Source organism: Brachyhypopomus gauderio, chromosome 8 (assembly GCF_052324685.1).
Source record: "Brachyhypopomus gauderio isolate BG-103 chromosome 8, BGAUD_0.2, whole genome shotgun sequence".
Lineage (NCBI taxonomy): Eukaryota > Metazoa > Chordata > Actinopteri > Gymnotiformes > Hypopomidae > Brachyhypopomus > Brachyhypopomus gauderio.
The window spans coordinates 7211933-7236187 of NC_135218.1; the positions used below are offsets into that span (position 1 = coordinate 7211933).

Sequence of the window (24255 nt, forward strand, 5' to 3'; positions counted from 1 at the left end):
CTCCCTCCCTCCCTCTCCCTCTCTCTCCCTCTCTCTCTCTCTCTCTCTCTCTCTCTCTCTCGGTTGCCGCCTCACCCCACCTCTCCTCTCCAACATCCTCCTCCACCCGGTGAAGAACACTAGCTCAGCGCCTCTCCGCTCCCAGTCACCTCTCCTCGACGGGCTCTCTCCTCTGCACTCTCTCTCTTTCCATCCTGACGTCCTCCATCTAACCACGTCCAGCTCCGTCATGGCCAGCACCGTAGCAGGTAAGGCCCAAAACAATCTCTTCCTCCCGGGCAGGGTCTGGGCTGTCTGGGCTGCGTCGGGCTCGTCCGATGCTTCTGGAGGGATGATGCGTGACCACTGGACTTCCTTTTACCCATCAGTCCTCGTTCAAATAAGCTCATGTTGTTTTGTTTTCACGTAGCGTGTCGCTGTACCTGTGACCTGCTTTAAATGAGGAAGAGCGATGTCGATGTAATGTTGCGCTAAAAGCTACGAGCAATACGGGGTCATAGATGAATTTTCAGCGCACTACAGGACCATTTGTCAAATTTAGCACACAGTATATGTATATATCAGTATAAATGCATGCGTGTGTGTGTGTGTGTGTGTGTGTGTTAGCATGTTGTATCTCCTAGTATGGTAGACGGCCATCAGTGCTGATGCTCTCCACTGCAGACTTCATGGTATTTAAAAAATGCAGTTTCAGTTTGTGGGTAGCAGTGCGGCGTGATGTATGTTTGCACTGCAATTTTCTGAGACAGGGCACGTCTGCCTCCTCCCAGGGCCATGTGGAGGGATGAGTGTGTGTGTGTGTGTGTGTGTGTGTGTGTGTGTGTGTGTGTGTGTGTGTGTGTGTGTGTGTGTGTGTGTGTGTGTGCTTGGGTTTGCATCCAGGATTTCAGTATGGACAAAGCAAAGAAGGTTTTCATAAATCACATGAACATACAGACTGTCAGTCCTTGAAAAATACATGGAATTACACCTACTCGGAGTTTATTCATCAGCCCCTCCTCATAAAAATGAAATCTGATCTCTACTTTAGAGATTAAATCTTTGCGTCTGACTTCTATAGCAGCTTATGTGATCTGATGTGCTACAGTTTTGCACACTTGAATAAATGCTATTCAAAACCTTAGGGATGCTTTTACTGATGTAGTATAATCCTGTTCACTGAATAGCACCACTACCAGTTCTCTAAAGGATGACTTAAGCTGTGCCTGGAAATTGCTGATTTTAGTTTTACAATGACATACCAGTTTTGCAATAATTTCCCTCAATTGTCAAGTATCACAATTAGTGTGTGGTGAGTATGGCATAACAATGCAGAGTGGCCAATGCAGATTTGTAAGGCCCTGTGTTGGAAGTCTTAAATATCTCTTATGTTTGGTATATTACCATGAGGCAAGCCCTGCACTTATATCTGCAGTCTCAACCATCCTGCAAAGTCACCCCTCCATGAGTTTGGGAGGGTGATAAATCACACACACCACTCCCAGTTTGTTCTACTTCACATTGCATGGCTCCCGGGAGTCTCGGTGCCCATTAACTACTAAACTAAAATCATAGAACCATTTCTTCTATTTTATTATAATTTTGCAATTGAAATATGAAAACCAGTATCTTATTTTTCATGGGATCTTCAAAGAAAAAAAAATCCAGAGTTTTCTTTCTGAAAAATATACAAGTAAATGCCCTGAGCATAAACATTATGATGGTGGTAAATGATGACAGAAATCCCAATTCTTCACTCATGAATTGCCCTTCCAGAAGGTGCTGTCGGCTTGGACTAGGTCATTAATGCATGACTCAGGTCATGCTGGATCTGGCTGGCAGCTTCTGTGGCATGTGACGATGAAGTGCCTGATTGGAAATGTAGTATTGTATCGTTAAATGACAATGAAAGGTGAAAGGCTGAATGAGAATCATGGGTAAAAATGGACAACATTTACCCTACTGTGTGGGCAAAGCCACCATTGTGATAATTGTCTTGTCCCCTGTTGTTGCCAAGAGTCTCTCTCTCTCTTTCTCTCTCACACTCTCTCTGTCTCACTCTCTCTTTCTTGCACAGGCATGCATTTCGCCATTTTTCTCTCTCATAAAAGAGTTCCAGTTCTGCAGTACAGTATAAGTTAGGACAAACCGTGTCTGCTTGTGTCAGTTCAGCGTTTGATCACTAGATGTCAATAGACAATCTTTATGTTACAAATGAAAAGGCACTGAGTAGTGAATAGTTTTCAGCCTCATTCAAACATTTGTCCACTGTGGTTGAAATAGCCTAATGGGTGTCTTCCTTTCCCAGCCTACTCCGAGAAGCTGAAGGAGATGTCAGTGCTATCTCTCATCTGCTCCTGTCTGTACCAGAAACCTCATACTCAAACCATCGGCCACTTTGAGGGTACGTTGATCTACGTAGGACAGAGCGGCATTACCACTAAGTGCTATAAGGCAATAAGCACTTTCTTGGCAGCTAAATAAATCAGTATTCATGTCATTGTGCTGCTAACAAAAATGTAAAAAATAAAATAAAATTACTCTAATAACAAGGTCACATATAAGGACAATTTATGGGATATAGTTAATATAAAAATGTAAAAGAGTCTAGTATCTTTCCATCTCCAGTGGAGCAGAAATTAACTTAGTCCAAAACAGTACTTGGTGCTGTATAGTTCCTCTTCATAACTGTTTCAAGATGGCCTTCAGCAAATAAAAGGAACTTGATTTTGCAAACAAACAGCAATGCAGCCATTGCCTGTTATGGTGAATGGAGATCATGCAGTTCTATGTCAAACTGAAGAACTAGTGCATGCAGTATGCTAAATTGTGTCATCTTTTTAATCCATCCCCATTCCTTCTGCTTTTCCATGACAGACATGGAGGTAAAGTCCCTGAATAATCGAACCTCTGGCCAGGCCTTTGAGGTCATTCTGAAGAGCCCCACGGATCTGTCTCCTGACAGGCCCCAGAACCTGAATTTGGCAGCCCACAAGAGGGCGCCATCGCTAAGTGACCTGCAGAAGAAACTGACTGAGGCTGAAGAAAGGAGGAGGGTGAGAGAGCTTGTTATCATGTGTTGTGGAAATGGTGGAAATGTTTCAATCTCTGGAAACTGTACTCTGTCAAACTTTATTGTGGAATTCCACAGACTCTCAGTTGCACACACCATAGTTTCCTTATACCCGTTCAGACATTTCAGTTTTTCTCTGGTCTTCTCTGTTTACCGGCATTTGAGGTGTCAGTCATTTCTATTGCTCAATCAGTCACTGATCATTCATTTAAAATGAAACAAACAACAAGAAATAAAACCTTTTCTCTCATTTCCCATTTTAGCCGGGGTTTTAGTGCGATCATTTCCTTGACAAATGACTTCATTAACCCATCTATGATTTTTTTTCAAAGGCCTCTCTCTCTCTCTCTCTCTCTCTCTCTCTCTCTCTCTCTCTCTCTCTCTCTCTCTCCTTCTGTCTGCCCCCCCCCACCCCAATTTCCCCTCCCTCCACAGAGTCAGGAGCAGCAGGTCCTGAAGCAGCTGGCGGAGAAACGTGAGCACGAGAGGGATGTCCTCAGCAAGGCCCAGGAGGTGAACAACAACTACAGCAAGATGGCAGAGGAGAAGCTCAATCACAAAATGGAAGTGAGCCAGGAGAATCGCGCGGCCCGTCTCATTGCTCTGAAACAGCGTCTGAGGGAAAAAGTAAGCCTCCCCTACAAGTTGTTTTCCACTAGGTTTTGAACTAACGTTCTCCTATATGGACACTGCTGGGCAGTGTAGGGGGTGCAGTACTGCAGTAGGCATTACTGATGAGAAGAACATCACGAAAGACCATTCAAATGTTTGACACAAATGGGCGGGTGAAATATTAATGGACATGCTCTCTCTCTCTAGGAGATGCACGCTGCAGAAGTCCGTAGGAACAGAGAGGTACAAGCAGAACTCTCTGGCTGAAGATCCCTCCTGGTGTCCTCCTAAGGCCCGCCCCCGTATCCCCCCCCCAACCAATCACGTTTGGTTTGGGGATATCTCTGTCATTCTCACTCAGTGTATCAGTCTCAAGAAAACAAGACCCAAGCAGCTATTACTGTACTCCAACATGGCTTATCTTCATGAAAGTTTCAAATTGATATTTATAATTACACTGTACGTTATGAAACCCCTGTTTTTCAGTGAGCAAAGCAATATGGCCGTTAAACATATTCTGAAGATCATTCAAAACAATAAAACTCAAGTATATTAGATTCACACATCAACACTTCTGTCATTTATGGCTGTTGTGCGAAAGGATTAGATGTGTAAATGACAAGAGCAGTTAATGAGTGAATGATGAATAATGAGTTAATTATGAATAATGAGTGAATGATGAATAATAAGGTAATGAGCACTGGCACAGTATATGTACTGGATGATAATGCTTTTAGCAATATCAGTTTGGTCAAACAGATTTTATTTCTCGTTTTTAGAGTTTTTTTTAATGAGTTTATCTGATACCATTGTCTGCAGTGCTCTTGTTTGCCTTAGGGGATGTTACATATGTATTAATGAAGCACAATTTAATATGTTAAACTGCATGTGTACATTAGTTTTAAGGAATGCACCCACACCAATTTAAATGAATAAAACCCAGACCTGACCCAGACCCACAGTCAAATATGTAATTGATTATATACTCTCTTTCTTCATTATTTTAAACAATATTTTTAATCTTAACATGTCTTTACATTTTGCATTCTTTGCATGTTCTTTTTCAGTTAGAAATTCGCAGTCAGACTGTTGTCAATGCACTGAAGCAGACATTAACTCTTTCAGTAGTTCCACTTAAGGATATTATTTACCATTTTATATCCAGTGGTTAAAGAGATCAAATACACACAGATGTAATTTATTGCATGTCATTAATGCCACCGAATCATTGTTAAATAGTTTATTTACTGTACAATGGCAAATGCAAGATCTCTAAGCTAAATAGCAGTGGACCAGTATAACCAGTATAACCTTTGAACAGTATGACTGCCATTAACATCACACCCATTATGATGCACAATGCTGACACTAAAGTTGTATCCACCCTGAATGCTCACAGCATGTAACAAAGTTGCTGTGACAAAGTACAAACAAAACGCTCCAAGTGTTCAGAGTAGCTTTCGATTCATTAATTGGGGTGGGGAGAGAAACTAATGAAGCAGATTATGTGGCTTTATGCTTGCTGAAAAATGTGACTCCACCTTTAAAAAGGCAGGTTTTCATTGTTACAATGGTGGAGCATATGATATTCATTTGACTCATGATGCTATCTGATTATGGGAACGTCAACAATGCTTCCTTGTTTGTGGTTGTTTACTATGTGAGCTACAGTACTAGCACAGAACAAGTTTAAATCGTGAACAGCAAATGATCAAAATGCCATTTTAACCTTACATTTTATTTAATTTGTTTTCAGTTTAAAACAATATCAACATCTACAACAATAAATATTATTGTTGTTACCATATGTGTGCCAACAGCCATTTCTCATGTTGGAAGTGCAGTTTTTATGTGGCTACTGTTTGCAGGCGCAATTATGAGGGTATAAAGGTTAATCATTAACTAGCTATGTATGACGTGTTTGCGCGTCACGTGACATGTTTGGGCGTATACAGTACAAGCTTTCCTCAATAGTGAAACCGAAACTTAAGTTTTTCTCGGTAAATCGCAACAGACGCAAGAAACGGTTGATTTATATGCTATCGCAGCGCGACAGAAGAAGGAGGAGATACAGGATAAATATTATGAACGGTTCCTGGTAAGGACAGGTTATTAAGAGTCATGGATGATCGAGTGACAGCTGGGCACGAAAGGCTTTCCTGGATAGTTGATATTTTTTGTGGATTTTAAGACGTCTTGAATGGAAAGTGGTGGTAAGTTGAGACTATGTTTTAATGACAGAAAGCCTAAATCACGTTTTGCTGTTAAAAGTGTTTCGATGAAAATAATATCTAATTCAACGCACTGACTTAAATGCATTTTTTTGTAGAGTGTAGAGTGGTTACTGTTCTATTGAAATACATTTTATCTTTAATTACAAGCACTAAAACATATTTATACGCATAAAGTTGTTTGTAATTTTTAATTAATTTATTGGAACTCATTTATAAGCCATATTTATAAACGAATACAATGTCACAGCCATTAGGACTGTTGAGGTCTTGTGTATGTAATGTGAAGTAACTGGCTTATTGTAATCATGTAACATAATTTCATAATAGCCTACATAATACTCCATATGATCTTTTGGTTTTTTTAATTGTTTTGTAGGTGAATAACCAACCACTGATAAAGTCATGTCTCTTGTTGGTGATAAACATAACTTACCGAAATTACAACAGTCGCTTGATCTGTGTGTAAGCTGCAGCCTGTGCAGTAATAGCAACAGTAACAATTCATACTCCCCTCTGCCCAATGCCCATTGGTGCTCAAAATGCATTTTATTGGCCAGACCAAAAGGCAGTTACGACCAATGGAAGCAAGTGGCCCCGCGCCCAAAATTTCCAAATCCTTCGAAGTATGTAGTGTGCTGCTACTATGTTGAGGGACAAAAATGTACTTTGCATGGACGTAAATGTTCCTATGCCAGAAGCCCAGTGGAAGCTCTGGTGTGGAACTTCATGAAGAAAGAAGGCCTTGATCTCCCTCAGCTTATCAGTCTGTTAAACAGTGACGACACATGCACAGCCCAGCAGAGAAAACCACTGGCACAAAGTCCTGGATTAGAGCAAGTACTTAGTAGCTCACAGGGAATATTTGTTGAGCTATGTGACACCTGCTTTCATGACAGTCCTCAAAAGATTTTATCAGGAAGTCCAAACATGCTATGTGCTTCAGGGCACAGCTATAGACCTGTCCTGGTCTTTTGCCACACGGACAAGCAAAAAAGAGTCACCTATGACGAGGTCAGGCCCCGACCCAAGCAGAATGTCCAGCGGTGGAAGTACTGTAGGTACGTAGAGAATGGAGAACCATGCTGGCATGGTCCAAAACGCTGCTGGTTTGCTCACAGTGAAATAGAGATGGCTGTGTGGGAGTGCGAGACTAGGGGGAACCTGGATCGTTCCTATCTGCTCCGCCTTTCACAGAGTGCGCAGTTGAAAAATTCTGGAACTAAGTCACACGGCACACCACAAAAGCAAGAACGGCAACACTACTGTCATGTTTGCAAAGTACAGTTACCCACATATGAGGAGTTCATGAATCATTGCTTCACTGTGAAGCACAGGAGACTAATCTTTGAAGATACAGCATTCACATGGAAATACCGTGACCCACCACTGACAAAGAAAACCTTTGGGTTGTGTGAAAGGTGAGAATCAAGTTTATCCCCTTTGCGTTATGTTCCGTGTAAGCTCAGGTTTCCTGTGTGCTGTGCAACCTAGGATAGATTTGATGTTTTCCCACAGAACGGCCACTTGTGAGTATGGAGATAGTTGCATGGAGGCCCACAGTGAGGAGGAGCTCCAGGAGTGGCGTGTCCGACACAAGGCAGCACGTAGGAAAGCGCAAGCAGCTTCTGAACAGGGTCTCCTGTCCTACCAGGACTTCCTGCTGGACGAATACAGGCACAGTGGAAACAAAGAAATGATTGTAAGGACATTATGCAGCCATTATTTTATTTATTTTAAATAGCTAAATTCATGCCAGAAATGAAAATCACTGGATTTTGATACATAGCTTATCAGGAGCTCTAGGTGTGAATTATTTTTTGAAGCACATTGCAAATGAATTTGTGTTACATTAACTTTAACTGTAGAGATTCAGTTCAGATAGACTCAACGGGCAAATGATGGGCCAAGTTGATAAAACGTTCTGCCAGATTTAACGGGACGGTAATGCGTTTATGTGGATTTACATGACATTAGCGAGTCATTACACCATAAAATGTACCATTTTGAAGCAAATATGGATAGAATCATCTTTTCTCTAGCAATGCTTGGTCACACATGCAGATTGTCAACACAAATTTGCTCACGCACACATTTATCGCCTTAAAAAAAAATTAAAAGCCACTTTTTTGGACTGAGCATGATTGCTTACAGTTCTGTTGTTCTGCCAGGCATACTGAACTAATCGATTGATAATAAATTCATAATCAATTCAGCACAGCCATGGAGTTCCCATTCATAGTGAGAGTTACCAATGTATGTATCACATTTTCATGTACCGGTAACTCGGTTTTCAGTGTCTAGGTCTCACAATTGGATCTAGTCAGTCTTTTGGCGTATGTTTTAATATGTATGAACTAATTTACATGTCGATGTTGATTGGGAGCAGGTGAATTTAGCGCAGCAGTAAGGTGACACCTGTGCCCTAAGTAACTATGAAGTAACTAGGAGTTCAATAGCATGTCATACATTTTGCATGCTGCAGCGAGGTTACCTTCAAGTTTGATTAATCTGGCCCATTGTTGATTATTAGAAATCCTTTACTGATTCTAATGGCTTTATTCCTGTGCCTTTTAGATGAAGGAGTCTCTCCCTGAGGTATCTGTTAGCTGTGACTCTGATCTCAGTATCTCTGTAAGACAAGAAAAAATATCACACAGATGGACTTTCAAGATTGAATCAAAGGTTATTTTTGATTACTGTTATAGATAACAATCTGTGTTTATAATCGTTTATATAGAATATTATGTAATGCTTTGTAAGTTGATATGTGTTATGGAGTGGGCAGTCCTGGGATGAACTACTTCAATAGTCAAATTTCTTTTAAATGTATTAGCGTGAAACATGTTTTATTTGTGCTTCTAGATGACTTTGGATGTGGTGGCTTTACTGAGGCAGGACAAAGGAGCCACATTTGCCCTTGGTGCAGATAGCCATGAAGAACGCTCATACTCCAACGGCATATGGTTTGAGACCAAAGACACACCCAGAGCTAAAAAAGGTAATACACACACACACACACACATATACACACACACACACATATTGATAAACATCTTTGATTTGTTTATCAATACGTCTTCATTAAAAGCTGTTTTCTGTCATTCATATTTATACATTTTAAGCAATTCCTGCACAGTATATCTAAATGACTTTTATATTTTTTCTAGTGTATGAGGTTATAGTGTCCTTCACATCTGCCTGCTCAGGACTGTATGAGCAGTGGTTAGTATTTGACTTTGATAGGAGGCCAGTTTTGTTGCAAAAACTCAAAGTCAGTGTAGGGCAACAGCTGCTTCCAGAGAGCACAAAACACAGTGAGCCAGTGACTGTGGTCTGGAAAGAGGGAGATGTGGAAATCATCGAATACCATGGGAGGTCAGCAGCACACCATCAGTTGTTAAAATGGTACAGTAATATTAATCAGCCAAACATGGTAACCAAAGATGCCAGCCCAATCAATCGCCAGAATTATAAGAAGAAAATGCACAGCTTTCTCTACCAGGAAGAAATGGCAGAAAGCAAACTGGTTAGCAGGTAAGGTTTTGAAACATATTTTGACTCAGATCAACAATTCATACTGACAAAAACTGAAAATGAGTTCTTAACCTATTTATAGTACAGATGCATATATTTATATGTAAATAATAAACATAGTGGATATTGTTTACGCAAAGTTATTATTTGTCCTGTAATTCTTGGAAAACAATATTTTATTATATTGTAAAATATGTAACATGAATAAAAATACATTTTATTATGTATGCTCCAAAACAAATGTGTAGGTTGAATCTTCGAGGGAAAATGACTTTTAAAAAGGATTTGGTCAATCCTTGGTTTGGACTGAAACTTGCAATTGGTGGAGAACTTTTTGGCAGTGTTTCTATCTCGCACTCACTTGCTCCAAATACACCAGAGGGCTACATGCTGAAGAGACATGTTCAGACAGCTCTCGTTGGCCTGCCAAAACCTGAGGGTGGCCCGCAACGTGTTTATGAGGCCTTAATTCTAAAAGACACCATTGGTGATACAGAACTACACCTGCAGCTCTCAAATAGATGCTGCTCTGAGCTGAAACTTGACACTGACAAAACACTCGAGATGGAGGTCCAGTTTCAGTTTGACCGCATATGGTTCTGTGAAATGCACAAAGCTGTTGACAATCTGCCTAATCTTAGAAGGGTTCTCCCTGACCTGAGTGACAGACATGTCCAAGTTCCAGTGAAATCAGTTTCAGGTGAGCTGAATGAAAAGCAGCAAGCTGCTATGGATTTTATCCTGGCAGCATCTGAGCATAGAAGAAATGTGACACCATTGTTGATATATGGGCCTTTTGGAACTGGGAAAACCTTCACTCTTGCAAAGATTACACTGGCTCTTGCAAAGAAGCCACAGTACAAAATCCTGATTTGCACGCACACAAACAGGTAAATCTACGCTTTTTCAAATATGTTTGTATGTAAATTTAGTTTTTAATTGAATTATGATTATGACCATTTTCCTTTCTTACATTGTAGCTCTGCTGATCTCTATGTCAGAGATCATTTCCATAGTGATGGAACCATGTCTCTAAGAATAAAAGCAAAGGAAATTTCTCTCAGAACGACTGATTTCATTACTCTGCAGTACTGCTATCTATCCATAGATAGACAACATTTCGATTTCCCCGACAGAGCTACACTAGATGCTGAAAAAATCATTATAACAACAACTACAGTGGCACGACTGTTTCATGACATGCAGCTCCCACCTGATTACTTCAGCCACATCTTCATTGATGAAGCCTCTCAGATGCTGGAGTGTGAGGCGCTAATGGCTCTTGGCTTGGCAGGGGAAAAGACTCAAGTTGTTTTAGCTGGGGATCACATGCAAATGGGGCCAAAGCTCTTCTCCATAGAAGAGGACAAACGTTCAGATCACACGTTACTAAATCGTCTCTTTCATTACTATCAGGCAGAGAAGACTGCCACTGCCTCAAATAGTCGAATCATCTTCACTGAAAACTATCGCTCCACAAAGGAAATTGTGGATTTTGTGTCCACGTATTTCTATGTTGGCAAGAAGAATGCGATCAAAGCTAAAGGAAATGTATTTCCTCATCCAAACCAATATGCTCTACAGTTCTATCATGTCAGAGGAGAATGCCACATTGACCGGTTGTCCATGTCGTGGTTCAATCCAACACAAATTCAAACTGTTGCTGATATTGTGGTAAGAGTACTGAATGAGTGGCCTGAAGACTGGCCACATGTAAATCCACAAACATCAATCTGTGTTCTGTCGCATGGCAGTCAGGTAAACAATAACATAGTAATAACATACAATAATATATAACAACAACAATAAACAGTGATAATAATAATATAATTATATCTCTTTTTATATCTCTTTTTAGGTGTTTGAGATAAGAAAAAGACTGAAACAAGTTGGAGCAAGTGGTGTTACTGTTGAGAATGCAGAAAATGTGCAAGGTACAGATAAATTTGTTGATTTTTTTATTTCTATGACAGAAGTAGATGAATGTGATGTTCATAATTAATTAAGACTATTGCCCTTTTGACAGGAAAACAATTCAGAGTAATCATAATTTCCACTGTGCACACCAAAGACAGCTTGAAGTCGATTGAGAACACATGCCTTGATTTCTTCAATGACATGCGTGTGTTGAATACAGTCATGACCAGAGCTCAGTCTCAAGTCATTGTAGTTGGAGATGCTGCAGCCCTGTGCAGCTCTCACTTTGGGAAGTGCTGGAGACTTTGGAGGTCTTACATCAAACATTGCATTGAACGAGGAAGTGTTTATCCTGAAGATTTCAATCTGGATTACTTGAATCAAGAACTTTTGGAGATCTCAACCATTATGGAAGCTGAAGATGACGACAGCAGTGATGGGGAATCGTTTACTTCGGAGGTACCAGATATCGAAGAAGATCCAATTTTGAAAGAGCTTCTTGATGAAAACAATCATTTGCAAATAAAGTTAACAGACGAGGGTCTCTTTCCTGTCCTTCAAAGTGACAATCTTGACAAAAATGTGGTGAGGCACCAGAAGCAAAGCAGTCCTCCCATATTTCATTCACAGCTGAGCAATTCTTCCAACTACAGGCGTTGTGAACTCGTCTTGGAAAAATTCGACTCGGGCTACGCAAAGCCACTTGACGAGCCCACCATACGAATAGACATCAAAGGCAGAAAGAATGTGGGGCGGTCATTCTCTGGAGCTGTGGTAATGGTGGAAATTTTGACGTCCGAAACATCTCCTCCACAGGGAAAGGTGATTCAAGTACTTGCTTGTGAAGCTTCATCCAAAGAATTTGTCTGCACTATTGACAATAATGATGGTCAAGTGATGGTACCGATTAACATCTGCATCCCTAAACTATACACACCATTTTGGAAGGACAAACCATATCACATTGCAGTAAGAGATCCTGAGAAATGGACAGTAGAAAGATTTGTCAAAATCAACGAGGAAGCCCGCATGAACAATCTCTTTGTTGTAAAATTCCTGAAATGGCGGGAGGGGTTTTATTGTCCTTTAGGGATCGTGGTAAAAATACTTCCCAGAGTTACATCATTAGAGAATGGGCTGAAGGTACTTGATGCAGAGTACAACCTAAAAAGGCCGGTTCCTCTGCCTGTTCAAAAAGAGATGGAGCATTTAGTATATGCTGCAAGAAATGTATTTACAAGTGGCCACAGTGATCTTCGTGGTCTAATGACATTCACTATTGACCCTGAGAAATCACAAGACCTTGATGATGCCATCAGTGTGAGAGATTTAGGCCAGAGCTATGAAATAGGTATTCACATTTCTGATGTTGCAAGCTTTGTGGCTAAAGATAGTGAACTGGACAAATATGCAAGAAAGCAAGGAACTGCATTCTACATTTCAGAAGCTGAACCAACATATATGTTCCCAAAAAACTTTGCCACAAATGTTTTCAGCTTACTTCCCAAATGCGACAGACGTTGCATTTCATTGATGACTGAAGTTGACAAAAAGACACACCACATACAGAGGAGAACATTTGTCAAATCTGTGATTTGTTCCAAAATGAAACTGTCATACGATGATGTTGAGGATATTTTAAAAACCTCAGGCAGTGAAGTTCTTCACTTTCATACCTTGGAAGGGTGTGTGGCTACAGCTTACCATTTCGCTGAGGTTCATCGGAAAGACAGGAAACGAGGGGACTGGTGCTACAACCCACCTGATGAGGATGAAGTTGTTGGAAGAAGACGGTCTCACATCCTGGTAGAGGAGCTAATGATCATGTTTAACCACACAGTTGCCGATAGGCTTCTTGCTGACAACAAAGCCATGAACCTAACTCCCCTTAGGTGCCAGGACAGACCAGACAGACATAAGCTTAATCAGTTTCTTTACCGAAACATGTCTTTGCTTCCGTTGTCCATCCATTTGTCATCTCAGCTTAGCGCAGCAGATTTTGATGAACTCAGAAATGTGGCTCAACAAACTGTTGATTCTGACCAGGAAGCGCCGGTGCAAGAATCTGAATCTTTCCCCGTATTGACATCTGTTTTGAAGCATCTTGAGAATGCAGCACAGGATGAAGATATCTACAGAATAACCGATCTTGTTTCAACTGATGACCTTCACCCCCAGCTTCTTCCTACTGTGATGAAGTTGAGGAGGTTTATTAACAAAGCACAGATCTTGCGTGCCAGCTCAACACACTTTTCACGGATTGGGCACTATGATTTAGAATTAGACAGTTACACCTGGGCTTCTTCACCAATACGTCGCTACGTAGATGTCATAGTCCAGCGGCTTCTTCATTCCGTACTTGATGATACAAATATTTCATACACGCCAAGTGAAATTGATATGTGCTGTGTTGAATTTACTCAAAAAAGCAGCGATCAATCTATATGTGAAAAGAAATCACATGCTTTGAATTTTGCTTCAAAGCTGTCCAATCAAAATTCAGGTAAGGTGGCCTACATTGTGGAAGTCACCCCCACTGGAAACAACTTCAGAATATCGTTTCCGCTGAATAGAACTTCCATTCCAGAAAACATTGACATCATGTATAAGGATCTTCAACTGGCAGATCAACCAATGTATGACGAAGAGAACAAGTGTATGGTACTAAAGTGGGTGCGAAGGGTATATTCTTTTTCTTGCCCCAGTATCCATACCGAACTGAAACAACAATCAGCAAACAATGTAATATCTCATGTGCCAACGGAGTCCTGGAAATGCCTGGTGGCAGCTATTAAAGAAAATAACTGGGACGTCATTGTTCCAATGATTGAGCAGATAAACTTAGCTGTGCACCCAAGACAAACTGCGAGAAAAAACACAAAGAAATCTGCAACAGCCTCAAGGATGGAGCCATCTAATCTGAAAGAAGAGCATTATCTTGAGTTGTCAGTGAAACTGAAGCAGGGAGAAGCTATTGAGGTTCAGTTGGGCACAGATACATTTCGGGGACTTATGGTGCCAGCAATTCAGCTGCTAATTGTGAACCCAAAATTTGAGATTTGCATGGAACATACAAAAAATCCAGTTATGTGTTTTTCTAAATATGCACTGTACTCCTCAAGACCATCATACAAGACATACATGGAGTACCAGAAAATATGGAAACCTTTGTGTGAAATGGAATCCGCTGCTAGTGCTGTGGCAGAAAACGAGAGCATTGTCATTGTAGATGCAGAACTGAAATGGATCTCTTCAAAGGAGGGTCTTATGGGATCCTTTCACTTGCCTCTTGAGAAGAAAGCTCAGTGGGCTATTGAAGGCAATCTAAGAAACTGTTTCCTATGCATTCGGACAAGGATACAACAGAAGGAATTCAATTCAGTTCCGGAAGACCCTCTTACAAATTGTCAGGACTTGGATCTAATGGATGTACCTGATCTCATTTGGGTAGCCCATGGTGTAGTAACCAAAGTGTCAGGGGAAGAAGAATCAAAAAAGTTGACATATATGGAGATCGATTTCCATATCAACCACATGCCTATGAAGAACATTCCAGACAGTATCTTGTGGTCTACTGCAAGATACACAGTGGAGCTGATACAAAAGCTTCTGCCTGATGTGTAAGTATGAACACACAGAACTGATAAGAGTATAACAAAATGTGTTTGTTTAATGCATTTGTTTAATACATTTGTTACTTTCCTCAGGCGCAAAGAGAATGCTATTCACAATCTTACAACAGCTAACCAGCTTGTGAAGGCCATTGCCACTGGCCAAAAGACAAGTAACCAAGGTAAGCCACTTGTACTGCCTTTAAATAAATAACTTATCACCAAATGTCTATGGCTGTGTTCGAAATAGCCTACTACATACTACTGGCGTACTGATCCAGCCCCAAATCAGTATGCCGTATGCAGTATGTGACCAAAATGAAAATTTCCAGTACGCGAAACATACACGGATGACCTACTACTTCCGCAAAATATTCCAGTATGCGAACAGAACTATCTTCGTGGTGTACTGCATCCCATCATGCAACGCTACGTTCACATGACCCCGTAGTGTGCTTTGCTTTTGTCGCATACTGGAAACTGTACTGTATTTGCTACGAGGACCAGTATGCAGTATCCAGTATATACTGAGTCCAGTAGGCCTATGCAGTATCCAGTATGTAGTAGTCTATTTCGAACAGAGCCTATGACAACATGACATTTGGTAGTTTTTCATTGGATATGCAGTCTTCATAAGTAAAACGTCTAAAGTTAATTTATACTTTATACATTCCTAGGAACTCATATTCAAACAAGGACACCAAACAAATTTGAGATTGAGGACCACCTTATTTTGGGGTTTCCCAACCTGAACCTCAGTCAGTGCAAAGCCATCAAAGAAGCACTGAACAATAGGTTCACTCTTATCCAAGGACCTCCAGGTTAGAAGCAAAGATACAGTTGATAATTTGTTGCATTCACTTTTCTAAACCCACTTTCATATAACAAATAAAATACAATGTTTCTAGAATATCACAATAGTATTCAAGTCAAACAGTTTTACAAAGTGTATGAATAAGTGATGTGTTTATAACAAGAGCATATTTGTTCCCTATTTGTGACAGGGACTGGAAAAACTGTGGTTGGTGTCCACATCGTGTATTGGTTCTTCCAACAGAACCAACAACATTCTTGTCGACAAAACGTTGCAATGGCAGACCTAAAGCAGAGGTCTATTCTATACTGTGGTCCTTCAAATAAATCTGTTGATGTGGTTGCAGGTACATATTTTTTTTTATTTCACTGCTCTTTTACAGGCTCTAAAATATTAGTGAAAAAGCAACTAGTGAGTTATAAACGTTGAATATTACCACTGTTGATGTCTTTTTATTAAATTGTCACTTATAAAAAAATGAGAAAATAATTACATAATAATTACTGTATGTCTTTCATTTATAGGTCAACTGCTGAAACTTCAGTACAAACTGAAACCTCTCAGGGTCTACAGTGATCAGATGGAGATTCAGGAGTTTCCTTATCCAGGCAGCAATCTGAAACTTTCCCGTCATTCACAAAGAGTAGAAAAACCCAACAAAGAGCTCAGGTACTATTGTGCTTCTCAGAGATGCATTTGAATGTTGTCAGACTGAGTATATTTGACACGATCAAAATGTAAAAATATGCACAAAAGTACATAAAATGGCACCATGTAATATATCATGGAATGACACTTTCAGCTAATTTAAGTGCTGTTTTTTTTTAGGTCCATTTCATTGCATTATAAGATTCGTATGCCTGATAATCCATACTCAGCTCGCATTAAGGCCTATGATTTAAAAATTCAAAAAGAAGAATTCCTCACTGATGAAGAAATTAAAAGGTGAGGAAAGAAATAGAAAAAAATAATACATTTGCTAGTTGCTGTAATGTTCTCCAGTTCTGAAACACTTAGTAGGCCAAAGATTGTTTGGGTTTGACGCTTTGTTGAACTTCAAATCGCTCACAAACTATCTTGGACCAAAAATGTCTAAAAGCTTGAATGATAAAATAAGGCATAATATCTGTGCCATTTTTTTAAACAGTTACAAGAACCTCCTGATAAAGGCCCGTACACATGAGCTCCTGCGGCACGACGTCATCCTCTGTACATGCACCGCTGCTTCCCATCCTAGCCTGGCTGATGCCCTCAGCTTCCAGCAGATCATCATCGATGAGTGTGCCATGGCAACAGAGCCTGAAGCTTTCATTCCCTTGGCCACGCACAAACCTGAGCAGGTAGCTTCTTGTTTAGATTTCCTAACCCACCATCAGTTTTCAATGAGATTTTACTCCAGAATCAAACACTAGCTGTTATGTTCTTCTTTGGAAAACACAAATATTCACAGATAGTCACAATATTCATTAGAATATCTAATATTATATTCTGACAGTGTCAGTGTGTGCCAGGCAACCTGCTCAAGGGACATACCTGTCATACACACACACACACACACACACACACACACACACACACACATCAAAACACACACACACACCTCAAAACACACACGCACACACACACCTCAAAACACACACACACACACACACACACCTCAAAACACACACGCACACACATACACCTCAAAACACACACACACACACCTCAAAACACACACACGCACACACACACACCTCAAAACACACACACACACACACACCACACACACACACACACCACACATTTGCGTGTTTGCCTTGTTTGCCGCTTTGTTTCCTCCCTGTATTCTATGCCCCCAGGAACATCTGGCTCTCCTAGTTCCTCCTAGTTCCTGCGTGCACCCTGAGGGACGTTGTTCCTCTGCTGTGTCTCTAAGCTTAGACAGCCATCACCAGCACTGTTGGCTGGTTGCCCCTGTTTTATTTTGCCCATCATGGTTCTTTTGTAATTAGTGTCTCAACGATTAATAAAGACACTGAATTTCCACTCTGTCTCGCTCCCTCCCTGCTGTCACACTATTAAAATAGAATATTCATCATAATTTGTATTAGAATATTAGCTTTTGTATTAGCTTTTTTTGTATTAGCTAATTCTTTACAAATACATTACATACTCAATCCACTTAATTGAATGATTAACCTTTTAACTTTAACTTTTACCTTTCAGATTGTTCTACTGGGAGATCACAAACAGTTGCAGCCTGTGGTACACTGTGAGATGTTCCAAAGATTGGGAATGGGAAAATCTCTGTTTGAACGTTACATGACGAAAGCATTAATGCTTGACACTCAGTATCGAATGGTAAGATATGGATGGTGATATTATGTTTCCTGTCAGCACCATGTGGTCTAATGCCGACTGGTACAAGGATACACCCGACTGAGCTCTTATTACCTGGATGTTAAAGACTCCTCTCTAACCAATGAGATGAATAATTATATAGCATAAAAATATAACTATATAAATATAAAAAAAAACTATATAAACGTGCTGAAAATATGCTTTATGTATGCATTACTATGCAAAGGCTTTAGGCATGTGTGGACAAATGCTTCAAAGAAGTGGTAATAGTTTATTTTGGCATATTTAGCTACTTAGAAATCAGAAGTTTGTGCTTAGAATTGCAGAAGTGAAAAAGATTTTACAGTTCAGTTTCTCTCTTTAATTCTTTGCTTTTAGCAAGAAGACATCTGTGCATTTCCCTCCGAAGAGTTTTATGAAGGAAAGCTAAAGACTGGCACAACACAAAAATCAAGTGTCTTCCTGACCCGTTCAAATAATCCAACATCCATCATCTTTGGCCACGTTGAAGGGAAAGAGATTAGTCTGGTGGTGTCAACAGAAAGAGGGAATGAAAATTCAAAAGCAAACATAGAGGAGGCTAAGGAAGTGGTGAGATCTGTGTAGTGTGTGTTGATTTTGTTAATGTCTGTTATTGTCTTTAGTCATCACCATTTCATTCTTTACCTTTAAACTTTACAAAGATGCAGCTGAACATTTCTTTTTATTTATTTGCTATGCAATAACTGACAAATCTGACTGTGGTGTAGCACCAATCATGAGAACTTTTTCTTCAGGTGAGAATTGCCTTGTGTCTGATAAAAGCTGGGATACCAGCGAAGGAGATTGCTATCCTGACACCGTACAATGCTCAGGTGGCAAAGATCAAAGAGATCATGTGGCAAAGTGAAAGTGTCACAGTGAACACCATCATGAAGAGTCAAGGTAATGAATCTGTAACAACCACTTTCTTTTGTTGTAATGTCTCCTGTGGTGGAATTGATGGCACAGAAGTCGAGGTCTTATAATTATATTAAGCAGTATTTATTTGATAGCAAGAGAGTTACAAAATATAAAAGTATAAAAGTATGATGTGAAGCTTACGCTTCATGCAGTAACTCTGAACTGTCTCTCTCAGTCCAGATTCTTATAGTCAAAGTGTGTGTGTAGAAAAAACTAAGGATGCCTGATTCCCAGGAGCAGTTATCAGTTTCCCTGGGATTCAACCTTGGGTGCATAGAAACGGATAAGCAATATTATCTCTAACTCTGCTACTGCACAGAAGACTTCAGTCTTACAGAAAAACATCTTCAATATGGTTACAGTTAATTACTAAGCAGTACTTTTCACACAGACTGTGCTATAGTGTCTGCATGGATCTAACATCATGATCACATGATTAACATGAATCACATATTAATATAATCAATATTTCCTTCACACTTCTCTACCTCTGGGTTACTTCTTAGATTGATTCTATTTTACATACACTTCAAGACACCTAATATCTGTGGATTATTGTTTGGCCTTAATTATTGTTCAAGTAAAAGGGGTAATAAAGAAGGTTGAATTGCAGGTTTTGTTGGCAATATCTGTACTCTTATAACATAAGCCTAAGCCTAACTGAACCCTAACATATCCCTAACATAACCCTAACCCCAACCCAAACCTTTTTGCAATACAGGAAGTGAGTGGCGGTATGTCATCTTGTCAACTGTGCGCTCTTGTCCTGAGTCGGATGCAGAACCCACAAAAGCTTGGTTCAGAAAGAAACTGGGATTTGTTATAGATCCCCACCAAGTAAACGTGGCAATCACCAGAGCCCAAGAGGGGCTGTGCATTATTGGTGAGCATTACATAAACATTAAAATCCTAAATATATAATGAACAACCCTCATGTCTCGGATTAGGTACATTCACTTCACAAAATGTAATCTGATCTAACTGTATGTAATAATAATAATAATAATAATAATAATATGTGGTATAATAATAGTGGTAGTAAATTAAGATGAAATTATAGCTGTAAAAATGTACTACTGTCACGTCTAGTTCCACCCTCCACCCCAATCCTGTGTTGTTCGTCCTAGCCCCACCTTGTTTCTTGGTTTCCATGGTTTCCCCTCTGTCTGTCACGCCCCTGTACTTTGTGTCTCTTTCATATTCGTTTCCAACCGTGTCTTGTTTAGTTTCCCCGGAGTCTGTGTTTAAATTCCCCACATCTCCCCAGTTCCCTCATCGGTCACTGTCTGAACGTAAGTCGCTCTGGTTTTTCCAGTGTCTTCCCTGTTCTCTCGCTTTGTATCCCGTAGCCCTCGTCCTTCCGTTTTAGTTCGCGCCGTATTGTTTCTCTGCCTTATTATTCATCGTCCCTGTTTCTCCCGTGATTCCAGTGTCCCCGTTTGTTCTGTGTTTTTTTACTGCCTATAATTTATTTCCCATCGTCATGGTTAGTTCGTCAAAATGTGTCCTTCGTGTGAGTGCCGTTTATAACAACCATCTTTTCATAGGCAACAAAGACTTGCTATGGTGCAGTTATCTGTGGAGAAGACTTCTGAAACATTACCTAGCCAAAGGCTGTGTAATGGAGCATGCCAAGGACATCCAGGTGGCACTTGCATAATACCAACATGACTGTCCTGAGAGAGTCACATGAGGGCTGTTCTGAGGGACCAACAGGTCACATGAGGGCTGTTCTGAGGGACCATCAGCAGAGGAGCTTCTCTCACACTTTCACTCACACATCTTCATGGTTCATGCAAAGCTGTGATGACTGCAACAGTTCCCTTTATTAAAATGTTGAGTGCCATGTTTTTGTTTTTGTTTTTTCCGACTGAATTGTATTTATTGCAATAAATCCTTAATAGATCTTTTAAAATTGTAATTGCTTAGCATGACCATAGGCTGATGATATGTGTACAAACGTGATGTGTGAAAATGTGTTTCTAGTCCTTTTTTTCTATGCATTTCAAAAATAAAATTTTGACTGGGTCAAGTTCACAAAGTTCACCTGCACTGGCTGACTGACTCGCACTGTTATCTAACAAACTGAGGGAGTTCAGTTTGCTTGAGTCCCTTAATGTCAGGTAAATAAACTGGGATATGTGAACAGCTTGTGTAGGAATTTGATGTTTTTGCGCGTAGCCTATAGCCTTTTTTTCGTTGGTTAGATGTAGTTAAGTTTATTTTTATGTAATATATGTGTCAATTCTACACTTGTGTCCTGGACCATTGTTAAAACTATGTTAAAGACCTAAAGAAGTTACTTGTATTAGTATATAGGTTCTAAACTTGGATTTAAGTTTATTATGTTTGTGTAAGAAAAAATATCTTATGTTTGGCAACTTTATATCGTCGTGCTAGACTTTTACGAAACAGCGCCATCTGTCGGACTGAAAGTCTCAATCAAGCTGAAAAGCTCATATTTTGACCAAATGATTTTGTTGTTCTTTTTGTTTTCCATTTTCTATTCAACTGAGGTGAATAAAAGCCACACAAGACATTTTTCTTTTATTTATTTGTAGTATTTACATATTTTTACAGATGTTCTTATACACTATGCTTTGCATACCCTGCAAATGTTATGTAAAACATCACTGTCAATGTCTTAATAGGAATAAATTCCTTTTCTAAATTTACATGTTTTTTGGTGCATAGTACCTGCTTTACAAACCAAACATGTACTTAGTGGGTTGCATTCACATTACAATACATATTAATCTGTGTCCCTCTACCTTTACACTGGTGTGACAGTCAAAGATCTGTAATAACATACTTCTTAATGTGTGAGATCGCTGAACAACAGCACACATATACACACAAACACAGTTGTGTGATGGGAAGGCAAGACACATGGCGGGGTGAATTAGGGACTCGGAAGAGTGCCACGTCCATAACACGAGAGGAGACAGGAGAAAGAGTATGAAGGAGCAAAAGATGAAATGATGAACAGCTGGATGGCATAAAACCTAATGGAATGTGCAATAGTCATTCATCCTGTTCCTGCCATTTTTTGTATGTATGTGTGTGCGTGTGTGTGCCAGCGTGGACGTGGGTATGGGGGTGCGCGTCTTTGTTTGGGGGGGTGTGCGTGCGTGCGTGAGTGTGTGTGTGCATGTGGGTGTGTGTGTGTGTGTGTGCATGTGGGTGCGTGTGTGTGTGTGTGCATGTGGGTGTGTGTGTGTGTGTGTGTGCATGTGGGTGCGTGTGTGTGTGCATGTGGGTGCGTGTGCGTACGTGCGTGGGTGTGTGTGTGTGTGTGTGTGTAGTCTCATTAAGGCTGGGGGAGATTGGAGCTGCAGTGGGTTGCCTGCACTCAGCCACAGCCGTCTTTGATGAGGCTGAATCCACAAGCTCAATCAGTCCCACATGAGACAGAGAAAGACATGGAGGAGAGAGGAGGAGAGAGATGGGGCAGGAAAAGGAGGAGGTGGAGATGGATGGATGGGGGAGGTTCTTTTCATAGTTTTATAATATTACATTAAAATGTGTAACAGAATAAGAGACAGAAGAAAAAGAGGGATGTCAATAGCAGGATGAAAGAGGAATTTTGGTCTATTTAAATATTTTGGAAATATGGATAAATCACAGACTCATATCAAGTCAGCTATGACTGGATACCAATCTGATTAATCCTGCATGACGACCACACTGAGCATGTCTGAGCCAGAAAAAACAAAAATGGAGTCAGCTCTGAACAGAGGAGAGTCGGAGTAACATGATAGTCAGGCTATGGCCCTCCTCCCTCTGCATTGCTCTCTCTCTCTGTCTCTCTCTCTCTCTCTCCTCCCTTGCTGGTTGAGAGGCGAGGGGCAGACCACACACCCCACACTCTTAAACTCTACAATAACGGACCATCGTATTATTCAGAAGCTCCCCTTTGTAAATGCGATAATTATACGCTTCTCAAAATCCCCTTACGAAGAGGAAATATATCATAGTATTTTAACACTGAGTCTTCCCCGAGCCCCCCCCCCCCCCCCCCCCCCCCCCCCCCCCATTGCCTTTGTGAAACGGCTTACGTTGTAATTCAACGAGCTCGCCTAGTTCCATAGCTTCATTAATCATGATCAGGCACATTTATAAATGTATATGTATGTGTGTGCATGTGTATGTGTCGGGGCATAACTTTATGCGTGTGTGCTTGCAGGCTTACATGTGCGCATGCATATGTGTGTGTGGGTGTGTGTGTGTATGTTTGTGTGTGTGTGTGTGTGTGCGCATGCATATATATGTGTGTGTGTGTGTGTGTGTGTGTGTGTGTGTGTGTGTGTGTGTGTGTGTGTGTGTGTGTGTGTACTGGCAGCAGCAATCACCACTGTACAGATGTGACCACTCCCCCACTTTTGCCACAACAAAGGCCAATTAAGCACCGCTGCCTCGCGGGCCAAGCAGCCGACCACCAGCCGCACTTCCACAAACACGCAGTGCAGTTTAGGATGGGCGCGAGTGGGGGTGAGCGTTAGGGGGTGTGTGTGTGTGTGTGTGTGTGTGTGTGAGTGTGTGTAAAGCCAAAGCAGGGGCCTCTGCTGATTTAAACCAGCTGCTCTGCTCACACCACGACTCCCTTACTGTTCAAATTAGTGCCACATTAGGCCTGATTGTTTAGGAAGCGCGTATTAACTTGCTAAATAACAGTTAGCTCTAAAAATCCATCAACTGATTATGGGTCACCGAATGAGGAACAGGAGCTACGGTGCGAACGCTAACTTGAACCGTAATACCAATCTGTCCAGACTTCTGTGTCCTGCAAAACAGGCCCAGCTCAAAATGACCTCAGGCTACTTGTAGTTCCATTGTAGTGCCAAAACAAAGCCCCACAGTCTTGGGTTTCGGTTTCATGTTATTGACAGTGTAATATTTCTGCCTTATTTTAATATATGCAGTGGAGGAGTCCCAAACCCAGTTCTGGTCAGCTGGCAGGGTGAGGCGCAATGTTGGGCCTTCTGTGAAAATAGCGTAATAACACCCCACGAATGCTGTGAACTGCAGACAGGGAGGACTAGATTGCAAACGCATTCCATCATCCTTGTAATCCGTGACACGCCCCTGTGTTTGTATACATAGCTCTGCAGTTTTGTAAGCATCAGGGCATGGAATTGCTCACAGCAGGATGAGGGGGCGGAGGGGGAGTGGGTGCAGCGGCGGCGCAGGCCCTGC

At 40.8% G+C, this 24255-nt stretch overlaps 2 protein-coding genes across 2 annotated transcripts; both read left to right on the forward strand.

Moving 5' to 3' along the window:
* The first annotated feature begins 6 nt into the window (after window positions 1-6).
* stmn3 (stathmin-like 3) lies at window positions 7-5469 on the forward strand. Its single transcript, XM_077014096.1, has 5 exons — window positions 7-248; window positions 2288-2383; window positions 2857-3035; window positions 3488-3679; window positions 3872-5469. The coding sequence occupies exons 1-5, from the start codon at window positions 230-232 to the stop codon at window positions 3929-3931; spliced, it is 546 nt and encodes a 181-aa protein (XP_076870211.1). The 5' UTR covers window positions 7-229; the 3' UTR covers window positions 3932-5469.
* A 176-nt stretch (window positions 5470-5645) lies between these two features.
* On the forward strand, window positions 5646-21734 carry helz2a (helicase with zinc finger 2a). Its single transcript, XM_077014097.1, has 21 exons — window positions 5646-5877; window positions 6275-7316; window positions 7414-7597; window positions 8473-8580; window positions 8761-8896; window positions 9066-9432; window positions 9681-10322; window positions 10413-11190; window positions 11291-11366; window positions 11459-14969; window positions 15057-15142; window positions 15638-15781; window positions 15965-16120; window positions 16299-16443; window positions 16603-16719; window positions 16922-17114; window positions 17983-18117; window positions 18496-18708; window positions 18894-19041; window positions 19781-19942; window positions 20607-21734. The coding sequence occupies exons 2-21, from the start codon at window positions 6301-6303 to the stop codon at window positions 20717-20719; spliced, it is 8430 nt and encodes a 2809-aa protein (XP_076870212.1). The 5' UTR covers window positions 5646-5877; window positions 6275-6300; the 3' UTR covers window positions 20720-21734.
* Window positions 21735-24255: the final 2521 nt, after the last annotated feature.